The sequence below is a fragment of the Phyllostomus discolor genome, chromosome 10 (genome assembly GCF_004126475.2).
Source record: "Phyllostomus discolor isolate MPI-MPIP mPhyDis1 chromosome 10, mPhyDis1.pri.v3, whole genome shotgun sequence".
NCBI lineage: Eukaryota > Metazoa > Chordata > Mammalia > Chiroptera > Phyllostomidae > Phyllostomus > Phyllostomus discolor.
In genome coordinates this window covers 26,194,569-26,222,255 of record NC_040912.2, presented here as the reverse complement: position 1 = coordinate 26,222,255, position 27,687 = coordinate 26,194,569, and the positions used below count along the sequence as shown (strand labels likewise).

The window sequence follows — 27,687 nt, the reverse complement described above, 5'->3', positions numbered from 1 at the left end:
CATGCAATATCTTTTTCTATCGCTTTTAGTCTGTGTGTATGTTTCAATCTGAGATGGGTCTCTTGGAGGCAGAATACATGTGGGTCTTGTTTTCTTATCCTTTCACCTACCCTATGTCTTTTGGTTGGAGCGTTTAAGCCATTTACATTAAAGGTGATTATGGATAGATAAGTATATAGTGCCATTTTATTGTTAGACTGTTTTCCTCTGGGGTTTTTTTCCTTTCTCTTTTTCTTCTTATTTTTAAAGTAACCCCTTTAACAGTTGTTGCAGCACTGGTTTGGTGTTAACAAACTCCTTTAGTTTTTTCTTGTCTGGGAAGCTCTTTATTTGTCCTTCAATTTTAAATGATAGCTTTGCTGGGTTAAGTAGCTTGCTTGTAGGTCCTTGCTTTTTATCACCTTGATTATTTCACACTACTCCCTTTTGGCCTGAAATTTTCTGTTGAGAAATCAGATGACAGTCTAATTGGTGCTCCCTTGTAGATTACTATCTGCTTTTCTCTTGTGGCTTTTAGGATTCTCTCCTTATCTTTAAGCCTTGGCATTTAAATCATGATGTGTCTCAGTGTGGGCCTCTTTGGGTCCAACTTGTTTGGGATTCCTAATTTCACCAAATTAGGGAAACTTTTGGTCATTATTTCTTCAAATAGGTTCTTGAGTCCTTGCTTGTTTTCTTCCCCCTCTGGTATTCCCATGATGCAGATATTGTTCCACTTCATGTTGTCCAAAATGTTTCTTCAGTTCTCATTTTTGTAAATTTTCTTTTTGGTGCTCTGCCTAGGTGTTTTTTTCTACCTTGTCTTTCAAATCACTGAATTGATCCTCTACTTCATCTAATCTACTGTGTATTCCTTCCAGTATATTACTTATTTAAGATATTGCATTCTTTATTTCTAACTGGACGTTTTTTATGGTTTCTATGTCTTTTTTCATGCTGTTGCATATCCCTATAGTCATTACTCTAAATTCCCTATCTGATAAATTGCTTCCCTCCATTGCATCTAGTTCTGGAGACTTCTCTTGTCTTTTAATTTGGAGTCTGTTTCTGGTCTTCCCATTGTGGCTGCTTCTTTGTATTTGATTCTATGTATTAGGTAGATCTGCAAAGACTGTGGGGTAGACCTTTGTCAAACACTGCTTGTTACTGGCCCTGGTCAACCTATTTGGAGCTACCAGTGATCCACAGCATGTGGCTGCCTGTGCTGGGCTTGTTTGTTTGCAGAAAGAACCAGGCTATGCACCAAGGACCACTTTTATCAGCACCAGGCCCAGGAGAGGGTCAGCTGAAGTTTCAGAGCTCCCAGAGATCTACTTTAGTTTGTTAAATTAATCAATGTTATAGCCACAAGCTGCACTCAGCAGCTCAACTTAAGCTCCACAGGATGGGGCAGAGTAAATCCTGTGGACAGGGCTATTGCTTCCCCTCAGATTGATGCAACTTAAAGGTGAGTGCTCTGCTTGAGAAAGATAGACTCTGAAGTATGGGGAATGACTCAGCACAGGGGTCCTGGCAGCTCTTCCTTCAGCTCTCTCCCCACAGCCACCAGGCCCAGACTCTCCTCATGTGTCCCTAGTACAATCTGCTCTCCCTCTGCCAGAGCCCAGGGAAAGTAGCTGCCAGCAGAATTTTGTGTGTTGTCCCTTTAAGAGGCTCTCTGCATCTCCAGCCATCTCTCCCTTGTAGACAGAAACCCCACTGCTTTACACAGCTGGAGGTTATCTGTGTTCCTTTACAAGCCCTGGTAATGTAGACTGGGGAGCCCAGTTTGGGGTTTAGACCCCACACTTCTCAGGGGAACCCTCTGGCCACTGAAATATCCCTCTGGCACTTCAGCTGCCTCCTGTGGAAGCCCAGAGAGCCTTTTTGTGCCTCCTCCATACTCCCTGCCAGCCTCGTTGTGGTACAGTAGTTTCTTCTGTCTGTCCTTGGAAATAAGGCTTCTCTCCAGATAGTTTTCAGTTAGTTATTCAGGATGATTTATCTACAATTTAGGTGTAATTCCAGATTGGCCCAGAGAGGCCCTGAGAGGAGGTTGATGTAGCTTCCACTTACTCCTCTGCCATCTTGGGTCTGCTCCCATCATTACTTTATGTTAAAAGAGTTACATTGTATTTAGGAAGGAGCCAATAGTGTTTACGAAAATAAAGGAATATTACTTTTATAGTATTCTATTCTTTTTGTTCCCTGTTTTCCTCTATGAAATCTCTGATTTATTTATTATTTGGTTGCTATCAGTTTCCTTCCTTCCTTCCTTTCATGGCATCTTAATGACTAGTTTTAAAATATTCAAATTCAAAATATCCACAACCGCAGTCTTGATTCTCTGCCAAAATTATTTCTGACTTTCTTATTTCTATTAATGCTATCATATTTCAAATTACACAGTCTCAAGAACTTATAATTATCTTTTCTCCCTATTTGCCCCTTACAATTCCTTAATCCAACCAGTTAAAATTCCCCAGCAGCTTCCACTGCATTTGTTTTAAGCCCACTGCGACCCTGGCCAACGAAGCTCTGTTGATCTAGCCCCTGCCTAAGCTATAGCTTCATCTCCCACCACTTTTCATCAGGTTCTGGCTTGCTTTCCATTTCCTGTGCCTGCCAAGGCTGTTCCTACCTCAGAGCCTTTGTCCCTACTGCTATCTGTACCTAGAACACCCTTCTGACCTCGTTTTATATTTCCATAAAGCCTCTCACTGACCGAATTCTTATTCATTTGTTTGCCTAATTATTGCCTCCCCTTGTTGGAAAACATTATGAAACAGGAATTGTCTTTCTCACTCCTGTATCCCAGCACGTAAAGAGGACATAACATGTAGAAGGTGCTCAATATATATTTGTTGAATATATAAGTTAGATTAACCACCACACTCTATCATTGCTTCCCTCTCATGATTCTCACAATGTCCTCATCCCTTCTATGTTGTCATCACTGTAGCCCAGTTTTGCCCAATATAATGGGAACCCCAATTGGGAGTCCTATATGTAACTCTAAATTTCCTAATAGCCACATTAAAAAAGCAATTAACAAGTGAAATTAATTATAATAATTATAATAATATATTTTATTTATCCCAGTAGGTCCAAAATACTGTCAGTTCAACATGTAATTATATACAGAATTATCAATGAGATAGTTTACTTCTATTTGGGGGCTATTAAGTCATCAAAATTTTGTTTGTGTTTTATTTCTAAAGCACACCATGACTTCATATTTCAACTGCTCAGTAACCACATGTGGCTAGTGGCTTTCACATTGGCCAGAGCAGCTGTAGCCAATGTCCCTGTTGTTTCTCATATAAGCTATAGCAATACACCTTCTAAGTGCTTCTTCCTTCTGCTTATTTGCATTTCAATTTTTCTTTTAGAGCCATGCCAGACTAATCTTCCGAATACATAGGTAGCTCCTGTGTTACATGCCTCATCTAAAATCCTGGAGGGTGCTCAGCACCTGGCAAAGCCCAGACCTTACAACCAGCATAGAGCACCCACTCTGATCCTCAAGCTGTGTCTGACAGTACTCCCCTTCAGGCACCCTATGTCACCATTTCCTAACACACTGCCTTCCCTCTGGCAGCTGCTCAAGGCCCTGTCCACCTGGAATACCTGTCCCCTTCCACCTTCCTATTCTGTCCTTTCCTGTCACAATACTACACCCTTCAGGGGTCACCCTGTAAAACTACCCCAACGACTCCAATCCCCGAATTCCTATAATGCTTTGCACATGCAACTTTCACAATATTTTGACACTCTGCTTCAAATAAGTAGCTATCTTAAATATCTTATCTCTCCTATGAGAAAATAAGTGTTTCAAAAATATAAATGCTTTGTCTTAATTTTATTTTCACTTAATAGTATGCATTGTATGAAGATAACAAAGAAATGTTTCCTGAAAAAAATAACACAAATTCTGAATGGATTTCCATTGAAATTATCAAGCCTTCTATCAGACTTTTTCATGAAGTTGATTAAAAACATCAAGAGAACAGTGTTTAAAACCAGACCCCCTCTGGGTCTGAGTCTTGGGCTTTGACCCAAGGAGACAGACTAAGAGGAGAGATGCAACATGGTTCCCTTTCATTCACTGTGCACTCATCGGCTATTTTCTACACCAGTAATGACAATTTTTTTCTGTAATTACTTCTCATACGATCTCTGGTATCTTCTATCTTCTAATTACAGGGATAATCAATCAACTGGGATAATCTCTTTTTCTCTGTCACATACACACTCTCTCTTTTGATCTGTAGAATCAGATTTACAAAAGTGTAGTTTAGATTATGTAACTCTTATGGCCCCAGAATTTTAATTTCCTCTATGTTGCAAAAAACACAAAAACAAAAACAAAAAGGAAAAAAAAAACAGAAGAAATAAAGCAAAATGTTTTTCTTGTTTGAGCCTTTCACAAGTGTCAAATTTAGTGTCAGGGAATGTCATGTGGTTGACTACTTGTCCCATCATCACTCCCATTGAACAGAGTATGGTCCTCTCGCACTTCCACTTCTAAGATCATTTTTGTCTGACTTGTCTGTGATATCACTAGCCCACATAGATATAAATCATTTTCACACTCACACTCCAGGGGTCAACATGATCAATTCCAGAATCTAGCACCTGGGATTACATTCTTAGGAAGGCATTCTCGTTGTGTACATACCCGTGGGCCTCTTTCTCCAGGGTCTCCTTTTTGAGCGTCACCCTGTGACAAACAAAAAACTCAGTCAGAATTCTACCACCCTGCAGAAGAACTGATTGCTTGATAAAGGACTGATTTTGTGTTATTCAAAATTCCCAGATTAATAAATTAAGCCAATGGAGAAAGAAAATCTTTGGCCTTCCCCTTTGACATTTTCACCATGCAATCCAGGGAAGAAAACAGCAACTCAGATAGCCTTTGCCCTTTGGAGTGAAGCCAGATGTAGACGGCGCTGAATCCAGGTACATGTTCATGATGTAGGCGGGGTCTCGCATCCCAGTTTCACAGCACAGTCATTGTTCTCAAACACAGCACTGTACCCACTGGGAGCCAGCCCCTCTGGCCTTTCTCCAAAGGGCTGTGGAATGTTTTCCAAAATGTCCTAAAGACTGATTGCTTGATTTCAGCAAAACTTAGGAAAATATATTATGTGGCACAAAATTACAAGCCAAATAAATGAAATATAAACATAGACTTATCACAGGTATTTAATAAAACAAGATGAGATATGATGGCATTAATTTGAACCCATGTAAGGTGAGTGAGTGTAGAGGTGTGTGTGTGTTTTATAAAGCAGCTCAAAGATGCTTTGCATTCCCTTTCTTTGAGGAACAGGCAATTGGCAAAAAATACTTTAATGCATCTAACTTATCATATTTGTCATTACATCCCCAAATATATTCTCAGAAATTAATTAATGGGTTAATTTTTTGAATATTTGAATGCCTCCTATGTAGTGCCCATTTGCTTTCCAAAATGTGCCACCTTACGTTTGCAATGAAAAGCAAACCAGTTTTACTACTGTATTTCTATCACTAGTTATTATTATTTTAATATTGCTGTGTTAGCTGTTATGAAAAATTATTTTTAATTTGAAACACAGCATAAACCAAATTATGTGAATTAGAAAATGTATCCCCTCCTTACCCCAAAATACAACCCAACAACCATGGACTCTCAAGTTTCTACAATGTAAATAATTAGTATTAAAGGGTACCTCAATGTCTCTGTCTCAAATTTTATTCATTATATAGTGAAAATAAGTGCTTTTCTATTTCTTTAATTACTGGTTTTATTTCCTCTCTTGAAAATTATTTGTGTCCTTTGACCATTTAATTATTAGAAGGTTGATATTTTCTCATCCATTTTATTTTATTTAGGTAGTATGGAAATTAACCCAATGTCCATTTTATTTGATGAAAACATTTCCCTATATGTTTTCCTCTTTATTTTAAGTATTATTTTTCATTATATAGAATTTTGCTTTAAATTTTCACATAGGTGTATCTGCTAGTCTCTGTCTTGTGATACCTTCGGTTACTGCAAAACTTGGAACACCATTTTCCTGACAATGATCTGAACAGGTAATTAAAAATAATCTAGAATTTTGTGATGGGTACACAAAGAAAAGAATTCAGGAAATGGCTGGAGAGTGAGAGACAATCTGGTGTTTTTTCTATTATTCTTATAGATCATTTATATTCAAAGTGGACCCATTAAAAACATGTGTCTAGGTCAATCTCATATGGAACATACGTTAATAATTCATGGGACATTGTGATAATTAATTTGGGACACCATTATTTTAATTACAAGTCTCTATGTACTGGGTCCCAAGGTTTCCTTAGTGTATTGACTAACATGATCATATGTGAACAAGCCAGACAGATAACACAGGAAGTGAACATCCTGTACTTTTCCCAGAAATCATCAGATTTTTTTCACATTGACATATACTGCAATGCTCTTTGTTTTGTTTTTGTTCTTTAAATAAATTTAGAAGATACACTTGTTTAAAGGAAAGATGGCTATTCATTTACCGGGTTTCCTTTTGGTCCTCGCTCACCTTTGATACCTGGGTTTCCATCGGTACCCTGAAGGCAAAAGAAAAAAGATTATATTGAGCAGCCATTCCATTAGTTTCCTACATCTTACAATAATTTCCGACCAGCTTCAGGCTATAAAATGAAGGGAGATTGTAAAATAACTTTACCTACCAAGAAGAGTCAACTCTACTATCTCCTTTCCTACACATCAGGAAGGTGGCACTGTCTTGCATAGACAGATCCTCTAGATGATCCAAAAGAGGATAATGTCTCCCTGTTATTTGCACACAAGTGCTTTTTTAAAATTGTTTTCAAATACAGTGGTCTCTATTTTCCTGCCACCACTTCCCCCCGCCCTACCCACCTTCTACCCTCAATCCTTCCCCGCTTTGGCTTTGTCCATAGGTCCTTTATACATGTTCTGTGACTTGACCCTTCCCCTTCTTTCCCCCATTATCCCTCGCCCCTCACCCCTCTGTCAGTTTGTTCTTTATTTCCATATTTCAGTTTCTATTTTGCTCCCTTGTTTTTTTTTTGTTGATTAGGTTCCACATACAGGTGAGATCATATGGTATTTGTCTTTCACTGCCTGACTTATCTCATTTAGCATAATGCTTTCCAGTTCCATCCATGACAGCGTGAAATAGCCCTGATATTTGCAAGTGTGAGTAAAGTGATCATCCCTGGGACTCCTGAATGGACCCTAAATTCAAGGGACAATCTCAAAAGATGAAAGAAGAGAACTCTCCAAATCCTGTTCCAGAAAGACTCTCCATTTCTCTATTCTCAAATAATTAAAAATATCACTTTTCTGAGAACTGGTTGTGGGGGTACCCAATAACTGTTCCATAACACAGTTCTATGGCTACCCTTATTAAAACATGGGTGTTGCTCTTCTAACAATATTCATTGACTAAAGTTGTCAGGTTAGCTCAGCAATTGCAAGTTGTGTTACTGTTCATCCTAAAACATAATTGAATATCACAAGTGATATTCAATTACCAGTGGGAGGCCACTGGTAATTCCCTGGTATCATAAGTATAAACTAAGACTTTATGGGGAGGGATATTCAAGCCTTTGCTTTGGTTCAAGTCAGTTTCTACTGGCTGCCACATTATCATGGAATGTCTCATATCATATATTTTGAAGAAAAAAACAATCATTCCTACTTTCTAATGCCTTAATTGGTAGGAAGGGTTGAAAAAGGATAGGTTTCAGCCTCACGTCTCAGGGTAAAATGCATCCATCACAGTCTAAGAAGCTCACAGTACGCATCTCCTGTCCCATCCCCCCAATACAAGCATTAGTTGAAAAATCTTATCCATGCACTTTTGTGAAATATCTCCAATGTGCTTCTGAACATTAAGGTTTAGAATCATAAATAAATGAAGTACTGAAAAAGCAGCATGGATGCTTCCCGATGATCTGGTATTAGAGAAATGTTCAGCACCTCCGGTCATAATGATATCATTTTAAGTCACAGAATTCACTTGAATCCCCAAGGCTTCCTAACCAGAGCTTCCTCTGCACAAGTCCCCACAATATTGCTTTTGGATGAGTGTAGACACAGTTACCTTCAGGAGAGGTCTCTGGTCCTTGTCTCTGGGTGAAGCAAATAAAGCTTTGCCTAAAGCATAGAGATTTGATTATCTCTATATTTTCACTTTAGTATTGAGAAATTCTGGCCCTAACTGTCACATAAGAAGTGATGCTGAAATAACCTTTGTGGGAACAAATTTGTCATTTTAAACCAAGTCTGCCCTTAGTTCAAGTCAGTAAAATCCCAGGCTTATTCCTAAGGATAGAAGGTATCCTTTTAGGAAAAAAAGAAAGAGCACCTTTTTTTGCTGTTATTTGCACACAAGTGCTTTTTGACAGTATGAAATAGTCCTGATATTTGCAAGTGTGAGTAGAGTGATCATCCCTGGGACTCCTGAACTGATCCTAAATTCGAAGAAGAAATATACTTACCGGGGGCCCCGGATCGCCTGGATCCCCCTTCTCACATTCACAGGCATTGCGATCACACTGAATCAGTAATGAAATACAGTATTAACACACACTGAAAGGCAGAATTTCAAATCTCATTCAGTACATTACTAAATGGAACACTCCCTCGAAGAAGTTTTACTTTGCAATTTTATGGAGATTTTGCTCTTCTTATTAAATTCTTATAGGAAAACTCATATCTAATAAGAACCAGGTAATAAAATATTATTAAACATTGCCATGGTTAAATTAAAGAAACCTCCTTTTATATATATATATATATATATATATATATATATATATATATATAATCTAGTTGCTAATTAAAAAAGGGAAAGATAAACACTTTCAGTGGACTCAGAATTTCTGCTATTTCTCTTTTATATAACACATCAGAGCTAAATAATATACAAATATCAAATACTTACTCAGCAAAGGAAAGCATTTGACTTAAAACATATTGAATCAATTCTAAGATGCACATTTTTCCTTATTATAACACCTCTGAAATCAGAGTAAGCCCAATCATGATGAAGTTGCTATTTTCTACATTTACACTTCAAAACATACAGAATGAAGTGGAAGAAAACTCCAGAGACACTACTGGAGCACTCTTAAGAAATGCTGTATCACCCATGTTTTTGATGTACTTCTTTTATAGAAAAACAACTACATCGATGACTCTAAGACTAAAATGATTCAGAAGATATAGACTCTGAATGTGAAGTTTTAGAAATAACCAGTTTAGTATGCTTATATATTCTCATATATGTATGTATAAAAGTGATACAGGATTTTAAAATCTGTATCTAAATAAACCTAAAAGGATTCTTCACATAAGTATAAAATGAAAAATCAAAATAAGGCAACTATATCACAGTTTAATCACCAGAGTTTTTTCTTGTCTTAATGGCACATAAAATAATGGTATATCTGACCATGTATATACAATTCAATGAAACGTGCTTTACAACAGTGGTCCTCAACCCCTGGGCCATGGACTGGCATTGGTCCATGGCCTGGTAGGAACTGGGCCACACAGCAGAAGGTGAGTGGCTGGCAAGCGAGTCAACTGGTCCCTGGTGCTACAAAGGTTAGGGACTGCAGCTCCATGAGGTTTGGTTGGCTCCTATTATTTTATGCAATATTACATGTAAATTTTCTGATGTTAAATAAGCAGCTTATCAAAGTTCAGATGTTCCAAACTCTTTGTGTTAACAAACACGTGTTCACTTCAGGAGTCCTCAACAAGCTGATGGTCATCTATTGTGCTAAGAACTATCCAACCAATGTTGGCCAGCTTCCTTGGCCACTTGCTCTGGTTGCCACCATCAGAAAGAATAAGGTTAGTTAATCAGCAGGCAGCAGGGGGCGACTCTGAGCTCTGTCTCAGCCTGGAGCATTCTGCCTGCCTAACCCTGGCCAACACCAGGCACACCTCCCAAAGTAGAGGACCCCCCACTCCACAAGTGACTAGTATCAGAGACATGCTTAAAATAAAGGAAATCATATCAAACTAAGCAAAAGCTATGTCCTTTGGTTATCATTAATTTCTAAAATCAGTCTGTAGAATCACATTAATTTTTTTCTAATTTTCCAACCTGTATTGGATATAGTAGCCTAAAAGAAATCAGATGGCGGCCTAGAAATAGTGTGGCTCTTTCTAAAGATAGTTAAGCATTTTTATTTAGTCACGCCTATCTTCCAATGAGAATTACAATGCTGATTTGATAATGCAAGCTTATAGAGTAATTCATAGTAATCAAAGCAATTGGTACTTACCTTCTTTTGAAATAAGATATCCTATGAGGGGAAAAAAGAATGAAACATTAACTCAATTTATGGTTCTGCTTCCAACTCTTATTAGTCTTAATTATTCCTTAAGGGATTTGCAGTTTCCAAGAAGAATAGCAAGTCAGCCTTTCTAACCTTGTGAAAGCAATAAAGCCTACCAGCCACCGACCCAAGGAATACTCTGAGCCATAGGAGTATTCCTAACATTAAAATTATTCTGTTTTCTGGGAACTTGATCCTGTTGCATCCTATGCTTACCTTTGATTTCCTTTGTCAGCTCTATGATCTGGCTATAAGCTTAATTTGGCTACAAGTTTAATCAGTCACAATGAGAAATTTTCTACTTCCAGTTACAAAGATTTAGGCATCAAAACATTCATTTTAGGTTTATAACTTCAGGAAATATTAATGAGCCTTAGAAGCCAAACCTCTCGTTTTGCAATAAGGAAACTTGATCTGCAGTGTTGTGACTTGTCCCAAATCACACACTTGGGCTGAGTCACCTGACAAGGTTTGGGGCTGTTTCATACTTACCACACAGAGGTGAGTTGGCCAGAATACTTTCCAAAATTACTTCAAATTCCTAACTTCAGAGAAACTCTCAATGTGTGTTTTGTCCAATATCTAGGCCTCACCTTACAACACAGCTCAGTGGTTTTATCTGACACGTGCACTGAAGGCCCTGTCTGAAGTCAAATCCTGGGGAAAAGTTAACCTATGTTTACGGGTGGAATTATTGCTTTCTTAAGGCAGATACTATGTGTCAAATGAATGCCTTGTGACTGAATCAGAAGGCATAACATGCGTATGATAAAACTGAAAATGGAAGTAAGAAGCACTAGAATATTGGTTGCAAGATATTAAAAATGAAGGGTGTAGTGAGGAAGTTAAAGACAAGTCAAGAGTTGTACTTTTATGGAGGATCTACATCCCTGTAGTTTTGTTTTTACCTTATTTTTATTTCCATACAAACTAGTAACATAGAGGGAAGATGCAGCAACATGCTTTAAGTAGCTCAGTTTAATTGGTAGTAGTGAATGGTAGCTCAGCACCATTCACTACTCATGTGGCCTTGGGCAAGTCTTATACTCTTTCCAGGTCATTTTCCTATATAAAATGAGAAAGTTTGACCGCATATGTTTGAGAGCTGTAAAAGTCTGTCCCCAGACCCTATACAAAATTCAGGGTTTCACCTGTGGTCCTCTTTGTCCCCTTCTTCCACCCCTTCCCCACCCAGTGATTTTAAATTACTAGCCAGCATAAATCCAGGCTGAAAGCAGATGATGTCTTAAAGATGTATCTTTAAGACCTGGCAGGTCACGTGAAAAAATAGAAACTGAGATACAATGACAGTCTGCATATAGAATGGCATTGCCCCCTCCAGAACCTTTGGCTGTGCCTAGAAAGCTGAAGATGAGTGTGCTTTGTCTCGAGGCTGCTCTGCACGAGCCCTAGTTTCCACCTGACGTCCTGACAGCCTTCCCAGACATACCCCAGAGAGAAATTCTTGTACTCGCACATTTCAGCATTCATTGTTTCTTATAGTGAAAAATTGGAAATAATTAAAGTATCCACCACTAGCAGAATGGATCAATAAATGAAAAACTATTCAGCAACTAAAGTAAGCATATTAGATCTACATATTTCAACATAAAAAGGTTTCCAAGAACACTGAGTGAAACAACAGTGTGATCCAAATTATGAAAACATTTAAAACATGTCGTTAGCTTGCTTTCCTCCGGCAGGAAGAGAGGGAAAGGGAATTTGAAGGAGTTCAAGAGACACAATAAACAACTTACAATGCAAGTCAAATCGTAATATTTGCTAATAACTAGCGAAATATAGAAAAATCCAAAGTTTTGTCATGTTGCAATCTTTTCATAACAAACATGGATGTCCTTATCAATTTTAAACTCATGAATTTAGCTGCTACCATGCCTAATGTGCAAATTTATACTTTTCTAACCCTGCCTTTGAAAATTCAATTTCTAGCTCGCCGTATTACTGTCTAAAAATATGTGCCATGAGGATTAAAACCATAACAACACAACTAACAAATTATTTTTGGAACTCATTTGATTTGAGTTTTTTGGAATTTACATTTCTATGGAAACAAAAGTGGACCCAAAACTGCACAATAAATAAGACTGTTTCAAACAATGAACAAAGCTCCATCCCTAAGGGCACTTATGGTCTTAAGCCCCAGTGACAGAAAACAGACAGCTCACAGCAAGCAGCGTGGGAAGGAGATCCTAGCTGGGGGGTGGAATGGGGGCATTAACAAGATAATTTCTTGGAATAGGTGCATTTTTCTGGAAATTATGAAGGGAGGAATGCAAAGGACAGACTCTTTGATGGAATGCTGTGCTGTATGTCAAAGTTTATGAGGAAAAAAGTCATCCAAACTAGTGTGGGCAAAAGACAAAAGAAGCAGTAAGGAAGGACATTTAGAAAGAGTGGACAGTGGAATCCACATGGACAGAGCTGGAGGTCTTGGGGCACAGTGAGATCTTTCACTGAGGCTGGGCAGCAGGCTGCATGGGGACCATGGTCAAAGCCAGAGGGAAGGGCATGTTCAATTAAGGTCTGGATGGATACTGTACTTTAAATGAAAAGGATAAATAGATAAAGGCCCTCACTAGAGCAAAAGAAAGTGCACTTTGTTAATGGAGCTGGAGCTTTGTGATGGCATATATGTGTAAGGAGAAGGCTGGAATGGAATCATCAGTTTTGTGAATGACTGTGAGGTCAACGCTATGAGAAGGGAAGAGAGGAAATGTGAGAAGGTGCTATAACAGGACAGCAAATGGGATGAAAATAAAAACTCAGTAGGCAAGGATTGCAAACTCGAAGAAAAAAATTTGCAGCTTTAACAAAGTACAAAATCTTAAACAGAGAATAAAATAAGGCTCTAAAGAGAGGAAGACTTGAAAAAAAATGGGAAGTGGCCTATAATCAATAAATGTATAGAGCATAGGATTTTAGAAATAATACAATGATTATCAAGTTGATCTTTGTTTGGTAGGTAAAGAAGGGGATACACCAAACTGATGTTTTTCTTAATAATCTTTAGAGAAAGACACCACTTTGTCACAATGTTTATTCCCATAAAGGCTTTTAAAAAAGTTTAACATCAAAGATGATAGAATAAAGTACTTTTTTAATCTCACATACTCTTTTGTGCTCTCCTAAAGGACCAAGTAATATATTCAGGAGATTGGGCTCAGTTTCTTAGGTTTCAAGACTGTTATGTAAACCATAATACAGCAGCAATAAAAATATTTTTCAACAGAACCAAGAGGTCTCCCTTGGATGATTCAGAACAGAAATGTGTTCATGGGGTTCTTCGATGACACTTCCTACCAGAGGTGCCAAGAATGCACAACGATTTCCTTAGTTTGTCTTGGTTCCTACAAATTCTATTTGTGGTGGACAGTCATGTCCATAAATTCAACTATAAAGTCTACTCTGCAATAGAAAGGAATAAAGTCCTAATACAAAAAAAAAAAAGATGAATTTTGAAATCATTGTGCTGAGAATAAGAAACCTGCTACAAAAAGAGTACACACTGTATAAGTTTATTTATGTAAAAGCCTAGGATGTGTACACTAGTCTAGAGTGAGCAGTCAACATAAGAAGTAGCTCAGGAGCAAGGGAAGAATGTGTTGCAAAGATTCGTGAGAAAACTTTGGGGGTGCCAGAAATGTTCTGTATCCTACTGGTGTTGGTGGTTTCCTGGGTGTATACATCTCTCAAAACTCATGGAATTGTGTACCTTAGGTAAATGTAGTTTTGTAAGGAAATTATACCTAATTAACTAACCTATTTTTAAAAGTCAACTAATTAATTATTTCAAAATAAAAAGTTAAAAATTCAGCCAAGGATGTAATAGAAATTGATTAGATGAGGAATGTTTCCAATGGTCTGATGAAAAGTCAAGTTCTGCCTCCTAGAAGTGGTGATCTGAAACACTGAAGCTTTGTATATCTTTCTTGGAAGAGCCTGATAAGCCCTTTGGATTCTGGAAGTGTTTGGAAAGCAGCATCTCCTTCTAAGAAGTGGCTTGTTCACAGAGCTTCCATCTGAACAAACAGCTGAAATCACAGGATGCTAAGGAAGAGCAGAATCATTAGGACGCTCGGTCATTTTTTGGTTTCCCCAGAAACGAACAGTCTTGCTTCGAGTCTGCTGCCAAGACTCCGTTCTCAGTCGGGCAGGAGCTCTTGGTGAGGGTGTGACTGGAGGGAGTATGAGCCTTCTGAGCCTTCACATCTGGCTAAACAAGGAGATGCCTGTCCTGCATCTTCCACAGTCAGCCACAGGCAACTCATTATCACACCCCCAGGGTTCTCTCCTGAATATGCTGGAAACTTCTGTTCCAGGTTCGCTAGTGAGAACTCCTTAAACAGCACAGGCAGGACTAGGCAGTTTGCCAGCCACCCTGCACATCTCTCTCTCACAAAAGAGATGCTTAGAGTAGGCATGCACCCCAAGCTACTGCATTGTTTCCCCTCTCAATAAGACTTTACAAGGTTAAGCATGCAGACTCTAGGGTCTTTGCCTGGCCTTAAATTTTCAGTTATAAAATGATGATATAACAGCACCTACATCACAAGATTGTTGTTAACACTGACTAGAATAAAATAAGTCAAAGTGCTCAGAACAATGCCTACTACACAGAGCACTCAAGACATGATAATTCTTATTTAGATAAGACAAACTCAGGGTCTCGTGCTGAAAACAGCTGAGTAAAAAAATTGAGAGTGACAAAAAAATAAAAATAAAAAAAGAGAAAAAAAATTGAGAGTAATGTTGGGGAAAAGACTAGAGGAAGGGACAAAGGAGCCAAACAGTCTCTGAAATGGAGCCTGAGGCTTTGCCCAGCCTCTGGAAAACAGCCACAGGAGATGCTCAGTACCTGAAGGACACATGTGTCTTGCCTTCTTCTTAAGAAATCAAAGAAAATCAATATTTTTAAGAAAGTCAATTTTTAACACTTAACAAATCAGCCACTATTTCTCCAGAGTGTTTTTTCTTGAGAAGTACTATGAAGGGGGATTTTGTTTGCATGGCTTCACCTTGTGTTTTACCAAGCAGCAAGGAAAGGTTCTTACAAGCAGCTGAGCACCAATGAAGGAAAAAAGCATGGACACAGCCAGTCAGACCAATCAAAAGGGACTCATCGATTTGATAGGAGAAACTGTTGGGTGACTGCAGGTTGTAGGTGATTTTACAGTCAATACCTAAGAAACAATGAGATAATTTTTAAAAAAACTGAAAGTCTATGAACTCTGCTTGAGCATAATAGAGCAATACATGGTGAGACGAAGTCAAAAGTTATGTTTGTATATCTAGAAAGGGAAAAGATCAGTGTAATACAAGTACAGCAGACCATAAGTTGACTTCAAATTGAACATAAGTCAGCAGGGTCCAATGAACCCAGGATGTATAAACAGGAGTCTGAGCTATGTGATTAGAAATTAATTCTTCCCAAATCTTCAGCGCTGACTAGCAATAAAGTTAGGAATGCAATTCCAGAGAATCAGCTTGATACTGCTCCAGTTCATCTGGTATAAACTATCCAGGACATGGAGAAAGGCTTTAGAGAGAGTCTTCTTTCCATTTCTAAGGTGGGTTATTTTCCTTTCATATTTTGAATCATTATCTATTTTTATAGACTTCATAATAGAAATATCACTATTATAACAAGAAATATGGATGTAAAACCAATCCATCAGATACCTACCAGGCGATCCTCTATTTTATCTACAAGGACTGGATCACTCAGCAGTAGAACGGGTTGACTAGATGAATCCCCAGATATCAAACGAAGTTTGGTTTCATTGACTACAGAAGAAAGTCCAATGGTGATAAATAATATCCCTGCAGTTCTGGCATCTTCAGAAATACTTTGAACATCTGGATTCTTTGGATGGTCGATGCCATCGGTCATCAGCAAAGCTACCTTTACACCATTTTTACGTCCTTCTCTCTTAAGTAGCCTAGTAGCATTGGCGATGGCATAATATGAAAAAGTACCTTGTCCAATGAAATTCATAGACTTGACCCTCTGCTTAAAAGTCTGTACATCCTTCCAAGAAGAAAAAGGTGGGTCGATTTGGACAGAGCTGCTAAACTGCAGAGCTGCCAGTTTTATGTCGTATTTCAAGTAGTGAACTGGGTTCATCTGGAAAATCATGTCACTCAAGTTAGCCACAAAATCTTTCTGTTTATCAAAGAGGATAATTTTAACACTTTCAGAGCTGTCCATGATGAAGACAACATCTATGAAGCAAGCGGAGTCTGGAAATAGAACAAATTGATTAAGTGGGACCACTGGAGAGACAATTTTGCATAAGGAAAGTACTGAGGTGATAAGTAGCGTGCTGTTTGCTGTTTGTTGTTGAAAGCAGAGGGAAGTGAAAGAGAGCACCTTGTAGGTAGGGTTTAAGGTGTAAAGAACTAAGTCTCTTTGCAAGTCTATACATTCTTTTTCTCATGTAAAATCATGCAAATCAAAATCGATAATTTTAAAAAATACCGTATATTCTGAACATCTTCCCAAATTAAAGCCTGCTTAAAATGGGAGGGGGGGGCATCATGGTTTAAAAATTCAACAAACATTGGACCAAGTTGTCTGGAAGTAAATAATACTCTACCGGTTTCTTAGGCTGTGTGTCATACTGGTGAGGCCCCATATTGTTTTGCAGGTTTTTTTAACTTTTTGAAATTAAGGGAGAAAATGACTATACATCACATAGTAGTAACAGTAAGGGAGAAAGGAACTTAAAAACAGAAAATTTAAGATTACATCTTAGGTCTATCTTACTAATTTACCTACAACCTGGAGGGTGCCACTTAATCTCTCTGGGCCTCAGTTCTTTATCTCTATAATATGAAAGTGGCAATCTCTGTCATGCCTATTTTATAAGACTACTGTGAAGTTTAAGTGACATAATAAATGTACAAGTGTAGGAGGGTGCAGCCAGGGGGCCCCAAAAGAAGGATTTGTAATGGGGTCTAGAACTCAAGGTGTCCAGGAAATATTAGAAAGATATATAAGATGTCCTCACCCTACCCCCAAAGGGGTGAGTTGGGGGATGGAACACATGGAGGGGAGCCCTTGAGAGCTGTTTTGCATAGCAACAACTTTGCAGCTAACCTTTGGCATGGTCATTTAACATATCTATAACCTTTAAGTGGTTTCACGGATATGTTAAATAGCTGTGGCCCTGCTTTAAGCCAGGGAGAAGGAGTGACTTCCACCCAGGACATAACTGGGAGGCAACTCCCCCTGGCTACAGCACCTGCATGAGAGCCTGGAGATGGTTGGCTCCACGCCATGGGGCCACACCTACCCAGACCCACTATGGCAGCCCAGTAAAGCTGGAAGGATACGGGAGTGCTGGCAAGTGTAGCTGATAGTGGAAGGAGTAGGAAATGGGGCTGCAGAGGAAGATTAACGTGGGGATTTAAACCCAGATGTGGCAGCCATGTGAAGGAAAACCACACACTTTTGGCAGAGTGGGGAGCCCTGCAGCCTTGGTGAGGAAGAACTACGTGGCTTTGGCCAGAGTCAGGACCCCCCTCAGCCATGAGAAGAATCACCATGCAGCTTCAGCAGAGAACCACCACTTGTCTTTAGCTGGAGATCCCAGAGACACAGCAGATGGTGCCGGGAACCGAGGGAGGCCTACCAGCTGAGCACGGATTACTGGAAAGAACCAGGGGCTGCCTGAGCTATGGACTTCTGTTTCTTTTCCTGAGATACAGTACCCCAGACTGGACAAAGGGGGGAACGAAGGACTGTGTGTGTTTGTGGGTGTTTTATGGGACTTTGGGATCTTGATGAAGACATTAAGTCATTACTCTTAAGTCTGTGTAACTTGAATAAATAATTCCTTTCTCTTTCACCAATCTCTAACATGGAGAGCTATAACTCTCTGGCAAAGAGAAAGGTGAACCTAGTACAGGGGGACCCCAGGAGAAAGGGGGGTCAATTCGGTAGCATTGTGGGACCCTCTTCCCTGGAGGCCAATCAGGGAAAATCATGGGAGACCACATGTGCAGTAGCTTTAAAGTAATACAACTACTTGTACATGCTCAGTAAAAGCCCACCAAAACTAGCCAGGAAGGATCCACCCTATAAGAATAGAGTCCCTCCAGCCCGTGAGGTCAATCTCTGCTTGGAGTTGGCCTGCTCCCATGTTCTCTGCTATAAACTCTGGGTGTTCAGTTCAATTCTTTGTCCCCATCACCAAGAACCTGGTTACCTGTGCCCACCTGTGACACAATGGCTTTAAAAACTCTGATGTTTTTATAGGTTTGCCATAGAAGTATGTAAGGAGTATCATTATCATAATATAAGCATATCAAAGTTGAATGTCACATATGCATATGCCTGTGATATGTTTTTAAATCAAATGTTCTTGGTAAAAATGCATATTAGTGTCTTTAGGAGCTAAAATTAATCATTAAAAACAAAAATGAAACTTTTTTTTACCCTGGAGATTATTTTTCCTTGCAAGTAAGTTGGCCTTTGATCCTTTCTTTCTTTGTCCATGTGTTGTTTGACTCATAAAAGCTGGTGAAAGCAGGAGATAAAAAACAATATGTCTGTTCCACATTTTGGTAGATGGTGAAAAATCATCTGCCTGTAGCACCTTTAATAGAAAAATCAGTTATAAACACTTTAATAAAAAACAGTGTTTGCTATTTTTAATTTCAATCTAGCAGACTTGAAAACTGGCATTTGACAGAAGAAAAAAGTTTTCATTCATATTTATAGAAAAATATGCACATTGAGATTTTTAAAGTTTCTAATGCAAATAAATCGTGGCAGTATACCCAAACATGCGTTAGTGAGTATTTCCATAAATCAAAGAGTTATATGTAAGTAGTTTGTATTTCCCATTTTATTGTGGGAAGTGGGGAGTCAGGAGAGACATTTCCAACATTTCAGTCCATTCTGTATGGTGACTGTGGTTCAATCACAGGGTCTGCTTCAGCATTTCCACATTCAGACCATCAATAGTTGTTCCACTCATTTACATTATAACAAGTTCCTGATGATCCCACTATTTTTACAGGGTCGCAGAGAACCACTGCTATCTTGGTCTTACTATTTTCATGCATAACTTTAGTGAGTTTCAGAACTCAAGTTAAAAATTATCATAAGTTGCTCTTCTGTTTCCAAAGAATCCCATTTCTCTTTCCTACTCTTATTTTGGAAACTGTATCTCCACCAGAATTCCAAGCTGGACACAACTGTATATCCAATAAAGCAAAAGAATATGAGAGCAAACATAGATTTGCTAAATAACAATGTTCTTCTAGCTAATGGACAGAAATAGGGCTTGAAATCAGGAAGTATCCCCTCTGAACAGCCCTGTGAAACTAATTTTCTTGGTAGATTAACAATAAAAAATTCAATCCTGTATTAAAATCTTCAGTCACATCTCCATCACTCAGGATGCCCAGCTATACACCAAATGACTTGTAAAATCATACATTTCCCTGGTAAGAAAAGGCTCAGATATGGCTAACTCAGTATACCTGAGAATGGGGATACGAAAGCTTATTTTGAACCAATGTTCTGCATGGTTTGGAAATGTTTGCCTGCCTAAACTATATTGACTTCAGAAGTTCTGGGAAAGGAATCGCATTTTCCTTCTTTGGCACCTCGCCTTCAGGGAATGGGAATTGGGAAGTCATGAGCACAATTTTTCTGGGCTCTGAGTAGGGGGTAGAAATATACATAAAGCAGTGAAGAATGAGATGGGTGACTGACTTCTTTCATACCTGCCCCATGGAGAAATTCCTAAGTGAATCAAAGTTGTTGAGTTGGGGATAAACCAATGAATGACTCTGTGCCACAGTCTGTTTCTCAAATAGTACCATCTAGCAGGAAGTTTATTAAGCTGACTTCGTATCTATCAGTATGGCTGACCACCTCTGCTAGCAAGTACTGCAATTGATCAAATCTCTACTGTCCAAGCCAGGTATGCTAAGATGTGAGGACAGGTGAGTGTTAAAAGAAAGAACAAAAACTGTGCTAAGGAAACAGAATACAAAGAGGACATTCAGGATCCTCTGGATATAATCCCCTTGCTAAACAAGGAGAAGAATATAAAAAGATGTCCAAATTTAGCTCTGGAGATTAGAGTAAGGATAAGGCTATGAAGCAAAATACAGCTGCTATTGCATTTTTAGAGGGGGGAAGGAGTAACACCACGTCCCTGGTATTATATATGACTTTTCTCTTTTGTTGAGTGTATACCAGAAGAAACTTCTCAGAAGTTCTTTATTTTATTTAATATTTTATTTATTTATTTTTAGAGAGGGGAGTAGGGAGGGAGAAAGAGAGGGAAACATAAATGTGTGGTTGCCTTTTGCATGCCTCCTACTGAGGACCTGGCCTGCAACCCAGGCATGTGCCCTGACTGGGAATCAAACCGGTGACCCTTTGGTTCTCAGGCTAGCACTCAATCCACTGAGCCACACCAGTCAGGGCTCAGAAGTTCTTTAAATAGGAGACTGAGAATTTAATTTCATTAATAGCAAGAGAGATTTTACAAGCTACATGATCAAGATTACTCTTCAAAAACCTAAAGACAATGATAACCATGCAGGAACATGAGAAGAAAACTACTTTGTTCTCATTTGTAGACTTCACTCTGGGCCTTCAAAATGCTGACTTTAAATAAAGACTTATCTTTCTCCAAAACTAAGCACCTGCTCATACAGTTTTCTTGGCATAAAATCACGAATTCCTACTTGAACCTCTGCATAGAAAATGCTCACTGACATAACTTAACCTTTAGTAATAATCACAATATCTCATATTTTATTACTATTTGCTCCAACATTTTTTATTTAGCTCTCCCAAACCAAAGTTTGGTATTCCCTTCTGTTTTCTGGTGTTAGAGGACACACTTACACCTTTCCACTTTTCTTTCTTTAGTTCTTTAGTTTCTCCATCTTCCTGAAATCGTTTAGTGTGGCATCTTAAGAGCCCACCCATTTCTAATCACTTTTACCAATTCTGATTTTTGTCTGCATTTTTAATAAATTCCCACTTTTCTCTCATTTAAATATCATATACAAGTAAAATAGGTTTCAGGGGAAATATCTTTAGTTAAATGAAAGGAATAAAAATCTCTATGTTTACTTATTGGTTAACTTTTGTAAATTCAGAAACAATGATTATCTTTATTCAACTGCCATATTTTTTGCCTTTTTTCCTAAAATTTATTTTGCATAAATGCCATGATCAATAACTCCAACAGACTTTAAAGATAAATTCACAAATGAAATTATCTTTCAACAGAGTTTACCAGTTTTACTCAGAGTATTTGCATCACATTTGTTTCTACCTGAAGATAAAATGATGAATAAATACTTTGTTCAAATTGCCAAACTAACCAAGTTTTAAAGTATTCTGCAGTTAATACTTAATTATAAAAACTTTCTCAAATTAAGAGAATATTAACATCATTGTAGTGCTATACAGTCAACTTTAAGTTAAAATTAATTTTAAAATAATTTAAAAATACAATTTAAATTTCTACATTTTAAAATTCTACAAGTATTCATATTTTCTAATAATTAACTTAAGATAATACAGAGGATAAAATTTTTTGATAAGCTTTTTTCACATAGTAAGTATGTAAACCATTTAGACTTCCACGGTTCTTGATGGCCTGTCTGATTACAAGTGATTAAAACAAAGCAGTTATGTCTTACCTTATCAAGTTTGTCAAACAGGAATTAAAGACTGGTTAAGCAAATGCCAATAGCAAGAACCATCGTTGGGGATTCAATTGGCTATTGAATATTTCTCCGTTATGAGAGAAATAAAAATTGTCTTTGCTTTGGATCTTTTGCAATCTTTCATTCATGTTTATTGGACTAAGTTAAAGAGTGGTGAGGCATTTGGCCAGGGTGCAAGATTTGGGTGGGATCAGTAAGTAATTTAAAGGAATAGTGTCCTTTTGGAACAAGCTGTGTTTTCCAGACTATTTTAAAAACAACTAGAGTAATTTTTTTAACATTTTAGGCATTTATTGACAGTCTGCTTTTGTTCTCATGCTGTGTTCTTTGCTTTCTATTTTTAAATTTCTTTGCCTGGAGTATGTGCTCTGTTAGAGATTGGTTCTAAACAGCTCTGTGAAGGAGTATAAATGATCCAGACTCAGATGAAAACCTGGTTTTTCAAGAGAGGCAATGGGTTGATAATTATTGAAGCTGGATGATGAGTATATAGAAGCTCATTAGTTTAGACTTTCTATGTCTGTGATTTTTGAAAGTTTTCATAATAAAAGGTTTACATAATATATAGTGAAAGAGTGATCTAAATTCAGTCCTTGGTTTGTCTCTAACATAGGGACCTCAGGTTCCCACTTAGACTGAATTACTTATCAACATCCTTTCAAACTGTAACTCAAGAGGTAGGTTTACAAGGGTTAATATTCTGAGGTCTCTGTCCAGGAAATGTGGTCACTGTAGTGGTCCCATTCTCATTCTTCTCTCGCTCTCGCTCTCGTTCTCGCTCTCGCTCTCGCTTTCTCTCACTCTCTCCCCCGCTCCCTCCCTCCTCTACCCTCCCTATCTTTCTGCCTTGTGGTTACAACCCTTATTAAGTCTACATTTATCAGTACAAAACATACAGCCTAGAAGCCACTTGACCCCCAGACAAGTAATAGGACGGCTTCTCTATGGACTGCCTCAGAGACAGAGAACAGTAAGATGACCAGAGAAAACAATATAATTGTCTCAAATCAGTTTTCCTAGGAATACATTTCAGCATTTATGCATCTGCTTATTGTTACAACAATAGTTCCTACTTGGTGGACAGTTTACCAAGCTGGGTACTGTGCTCACTGCTCCACACACATTATGGCACTTAGCCCTCCAAAAGCACAACCACCTACCTATAATAAGTGCTATAAGAATCCACATTTTGCAGGTGAGGATGATGAGGCAGAGAGGACTTCAGTCATTTGCCCACTGTTACATTAATACTAGGGAATGCCAGAGCCAGGTCTTAATGCAGAACTATCTGACCACTGAGACTCACTTAGAACAACGGGCACACCATTAAATGAAGCATCCAGGCAAAGGTTTGTGCTTTCATTGTTTCCTCACCACAAAGCAGTTCATGGGGAACAGAGGGAGCCTTGCAGGGCTTTGGTAACAGTAAAAAGAAAGAGTGGGTGTATTGCAGAAGTAACCACAGGATTTCCCAGGAAGCAAACATATGTATTTATAGATTTACACATACACAGTTTAAATAGCCTGTCAGTGTTAGCTGCACTTGTCACTTCTGTGAGATGAGAATCATGGGATAAGGAAGTGGCATTTTTCAGGTCAGCTCTCTTTTTCCTGAGGTAGGTTAACAACTTGAAGAGCAGTGATACCTCTAAGAAGCAAACAGGTGACTCCTGGAGGGGAGATATGGGCTAAAGCCTTCCTGCTTGTTAACTGTTCTTAATAAATACTTGTTGAATAAATGACTATTAGAAGTGATTTTTTAGTGTTCCTCAATCACTTGAGAACCACGATACAACGGATTGCTCTCCAGAGCACTGCTAGACAGTGAATCTTTTTCAGCCTTTTCCAAAATATTTTAATACTCCACCGAAGCAGAATCTATGTAGGCTTTATTTGTTTTGATACTGGTGCCAAGATCTCCATTTCAGTAGTGATGGTATTTTGGGGTCCTAGAATCATTTAAGAGGACTTGTAAATATCAGAAGGTTTTATCTGCATGAGGTTACAGAAACACAAAAAAGGGCTAATAACATATCAGCTCAAGCTTGTATCAGTTATACATCTGGGCTGAGATCAAGGTTTAGTGAGATGTTTCACAATCTTCTCTCAGTTTCACCCACCTTCCATATTGACTAAACAGAATAGAAAAGAGCATTATCAACTAATAAGGAAGAAGTCAATGACCTTTTTACCCAATTTGGAGAAATTAGAGGTTCCCTTCTATTTTTTTCTTCAGTATAAAATCTTGGTGCCATAGAATTTATAACATTTGCCCCAAGGCTCTGAAGTTTCTGAGATGTATTATACTTCTTGGCTCCAAAAGCATGACTTGGCCATTCTCTCTTGTCATTCTTCAGGAAGTTAAAGAAACACTAAAATGATGGGTTTATTTAACAATTTAGGAATGGATTAAAGGTATTCAAAGACAAGGAAGTGGAAATTATCATTGGTGATCAAATGTAAAAAATGTGGCATAGCTTGAGTCTGGAGCAGTGTGACTCCAGTGCCCCTGCCCTCACCAAATTTGGACCGAGCTGACTCTTCTGCATCCCCTCTACCCCCCTAGGTTTTTTTTTGTATTGTTTACTCCTGATATATCTTGCTTCATTATTTGTCATTTGGTCCCCAGCCTGAACAAATGTGTCACATAGTGTCCTAAATCACAGTAACAGTGTAATTCCCATTGTATCAATCTTAGGACTATTAAAATTTGTCTCTGAAATTTTCTTTCATAATTGATATTTGCCTATTTGGTGTTATTTATTCTTTAGTAAGAGCAAAGTATTTTATGCCAAAAAAGAAAAAAAAAACTGAGTGCTCTCTGGAAACATGTACACTTTTTCTTTCTAAGAAACATCTGCCCTGGCTGGTGTAGCCCAGTTGATTGAGCGCGGGCTGCGAACCAAAGTGTCGCAGGTTTGATTCCCAGTCAGGGTACATGCCTGGGTTGCAGGCCATGACTCCCAGCAACCGCATATTGATGTTTCTCTCTCTCTTTATCTCCCTCCCTTCCCTCTCTAAAAATAAATAAATAAAATATTTTTTAAAAAATCTGAAAGTGGATCGGTCTTCTCCTACTATAGGTTTGAATATTCAATTTTCTAAAAATTATTCTTTTCAGTCAGTGGATAAAGTGGTCGTAAGTTTTTCATGCAGAGTTCATCAGAAGAGAAAGATTAGATCTAGTTAAGCTTTGGTCAAGTTCTACTTTTAATGGGGAAGTATTTTCTATTTTTTGTTTAGTTGATTTTACTTTCGGACATTAGAAAGTATTGTACTGTAACTTAGTGAATTCTTTGATTGCCCACTAGATGGTATTTGACCTTTTCTTATACTGGGGACAAATGATAGCATTGAATCTCAGAACAGAAAGGAAACAGAAAACACTTTTATTTGTTTCATCCATTTCACAGATGACAAAATAGAGGACAGATGTCATGACCCACCCAGAGGTCATACCATGAGTCAGTGAGGGAATAAAATTTAGATGTTTGTGAATCAGTTGGCCATCTTTCAGTGCCCTAAATACCCCGGGAAGTTTCTAAGCCTTTGCGCCACCCAGGCTTGTGCCAGAGCAGAAGAAAATGAGGCTAGTCTACGGCCAATAATTTATGTTTGAAAAATACTGGTTTTAATTTAGTGACAAATGGCTCAGGGCAAGTTACCTCGGACTAAATTCCATCATACACTGACTCTCATAAATCACTGTGTAAATCTTAATGCCTGGGTCATAAAGGCAACGAACACCACTTCTTAGAACCCTGAGCTGAAGAACTTTCTCCTCCAGGTTTGGGTAGGTTTGTTAAATGGATTTGTAACCTATGGCTCATGTCATTGACACCTGATCAAACTACAGCCAGTAATATAAGTAACTATCATTTTCATGAATACGTTTCAGAAACTCAACACCCATTTCAGTTTCTGGTCAGCCCATTTGAGATTTCATAGGAATAGCCAACAAAAACATTTTAAAAATAACTATCAAATTCCTGGAACAAAGTATTTTAAGAACATTAAACAACTTATCTCACATTATGTCAACCCATTACAACTCTGGTTTATACAACATTGTTATTAATTAAGGTGATAGAGTCATCTGTTTTTTGAATTATACCTAAATTATAGTTCTTCCTGGACAATCGTTTGTTTCTTCTTCTATCCTTTTAAATTATATACTAAGGGTGAATTACCCAGGGATGAAGTTTGCAGTGAAAATGGCTTGAGATGAATTAATATTTTCCTATTTGGGGATATAAAAAACATTTAATAATATGAAACCCTATGCAAACATAAGGTACCTATTACAATCATTATTCATTGTTTACATCCAGAACTACAGATTCTGAAATCACACATGTATAATTTTATTTAATGTAAAATAACATTTACTTCAGTATATATTTTCTATTATATTGATTGGCCAAATTCAGAAATGCCAAATATGCAAATCAATGAGGACAGTGAATGTTGAGGGACTACTGCTTGAAAAAAGATATTTGGGCACCACCTTGTGGGGCTTTGTAGAAAGACATGATGTGAGGGTAATTTGCCCACTATCTATCATTAACAAATTAAAATTCTTAATTTCCCCTGATGCTGAACAGGTAGAATGTAAGTTGCTTTCTGCAAATTTTTAGGGTAGATGAATAATGAGATGAATCACAAGAGTGATAAACTACTTTTATATATAAATCAAGAAACTAAGTGACATCTGATAAAATCTAAAATCCATTCATTTAACAAACGTTAATTTTTCTACTATAGGGAGGCATTGGGTAGAAAACAAATAAGACCCAGTCTCTTCAGCTCAGTGGAGGAGATAAGCAAATAAAAGGTAATGGCAAATTTTACCAAAAAATTTTTTTAAGTAATCAAATATCAAATTCTAGTTAATGATACCATACTGAAATATTAGGGAGCACATTGTACAGTTGTCTGCAACTTACTCTGCAATGCATCATGAAAAAAAGAAAATGGATAGCAGATGGGTACATGAATAGACAGAGAAAATGTGTCAATTATACAGGAAATGTTCACTGCAGAATCTAGGTGGTAGATGGTGGATTTGCTGTACCATTCTGTCACCTTTCCTGTACACTTGAAAATTTTCATAACAAAATATTAGGCAAAAAAGACAATGGCAATAAAGCATGATACTACCTATAAGAGAGAGCAGAAAAGAGGGCACCTTGCCCAAGCTGTGATGCAGCAGTTGGCAAGGCAGGCACCAGAGGATAAGTAGGGTTTCCCTCGTGCCATGTTAAAAGGGTTAGAATTCATCTTGAATGCAGTGAGGAAGTACTAAACGATTTTAAGCAGTGGAGTGACATGATCACATTTTCGTATTAGAAAAATCACCCTGGTGACTGACTGAAGAATTAACTCCAGGAAAGCATGTTTCCTTCAAGGAACAGCTTCCATTGATGACACATGCATATCAGTGGGTGGTGTAAAGGCTTGGGCCCCTTGTCCCAATGCAAGACATCTCTGAAAGGCTAGTCCAGTTCTAAAGTTTCCCATGAATTGGCTGAGGCCTTCTTTGGTATTGAATCAGAGCTCATCTTCTCACTCTGCCCAGTCCTGCATCTTTCTCCTCCCTTCCGCAGG

General features: G+C 38.1%; 1 protein-coding gene across 3 annotated transcripts in view; it reads right to left on the bottom strand.

The window, feature by feature from the left end:
- COL28A1 (collagen type XXVIII alpha 1 chain) overlaps positions 1-22,274 on the bottom strand; it is a 154,155-nt gene extending 131,881 nt beyond the window's left edge. Inside the window, exons 1-7 of one of the 3 annotated variants that reach the window (XM_036010297.1) lie at positions 22,054-22,274; positions 18,812-18,971; positions 16,055-16,611; positions 10,297-10,317; positions 8,497-8,553; positions 6,520-6,573; positions 4,661-4,702 (exon numbers count right to left, since the gene is read on the bottom strand). In XM_036010297.1, coding sequence (XP_035866190.1) covers positions 4,661-4,702; positions 6,520-6,573; positions 8,497-8,553; positions 10,297-10,317; positions 16,055-16,611; positions 18,812-18,935 — 855 coding nt within the window. In that variant the 5' untranslated portion in view covers positions 18,936-18,971; positions 22,054-22,274. The remainder of the gene's footprint in view (positions 1-4,660; positions 4,703-6,519; positions 6,574-8,496; positions 8,554-10,296; positions 10,318-16,054; positions 16,612-18,811; positions 18,972-22,053) is intronic. The other 2 variants (XM_036010296.1, XM_036010298.1) reach the window with 2 other exon arrangements.
- Positions 22,275-27,687: the final 5,413 nt, after the last annotated feature.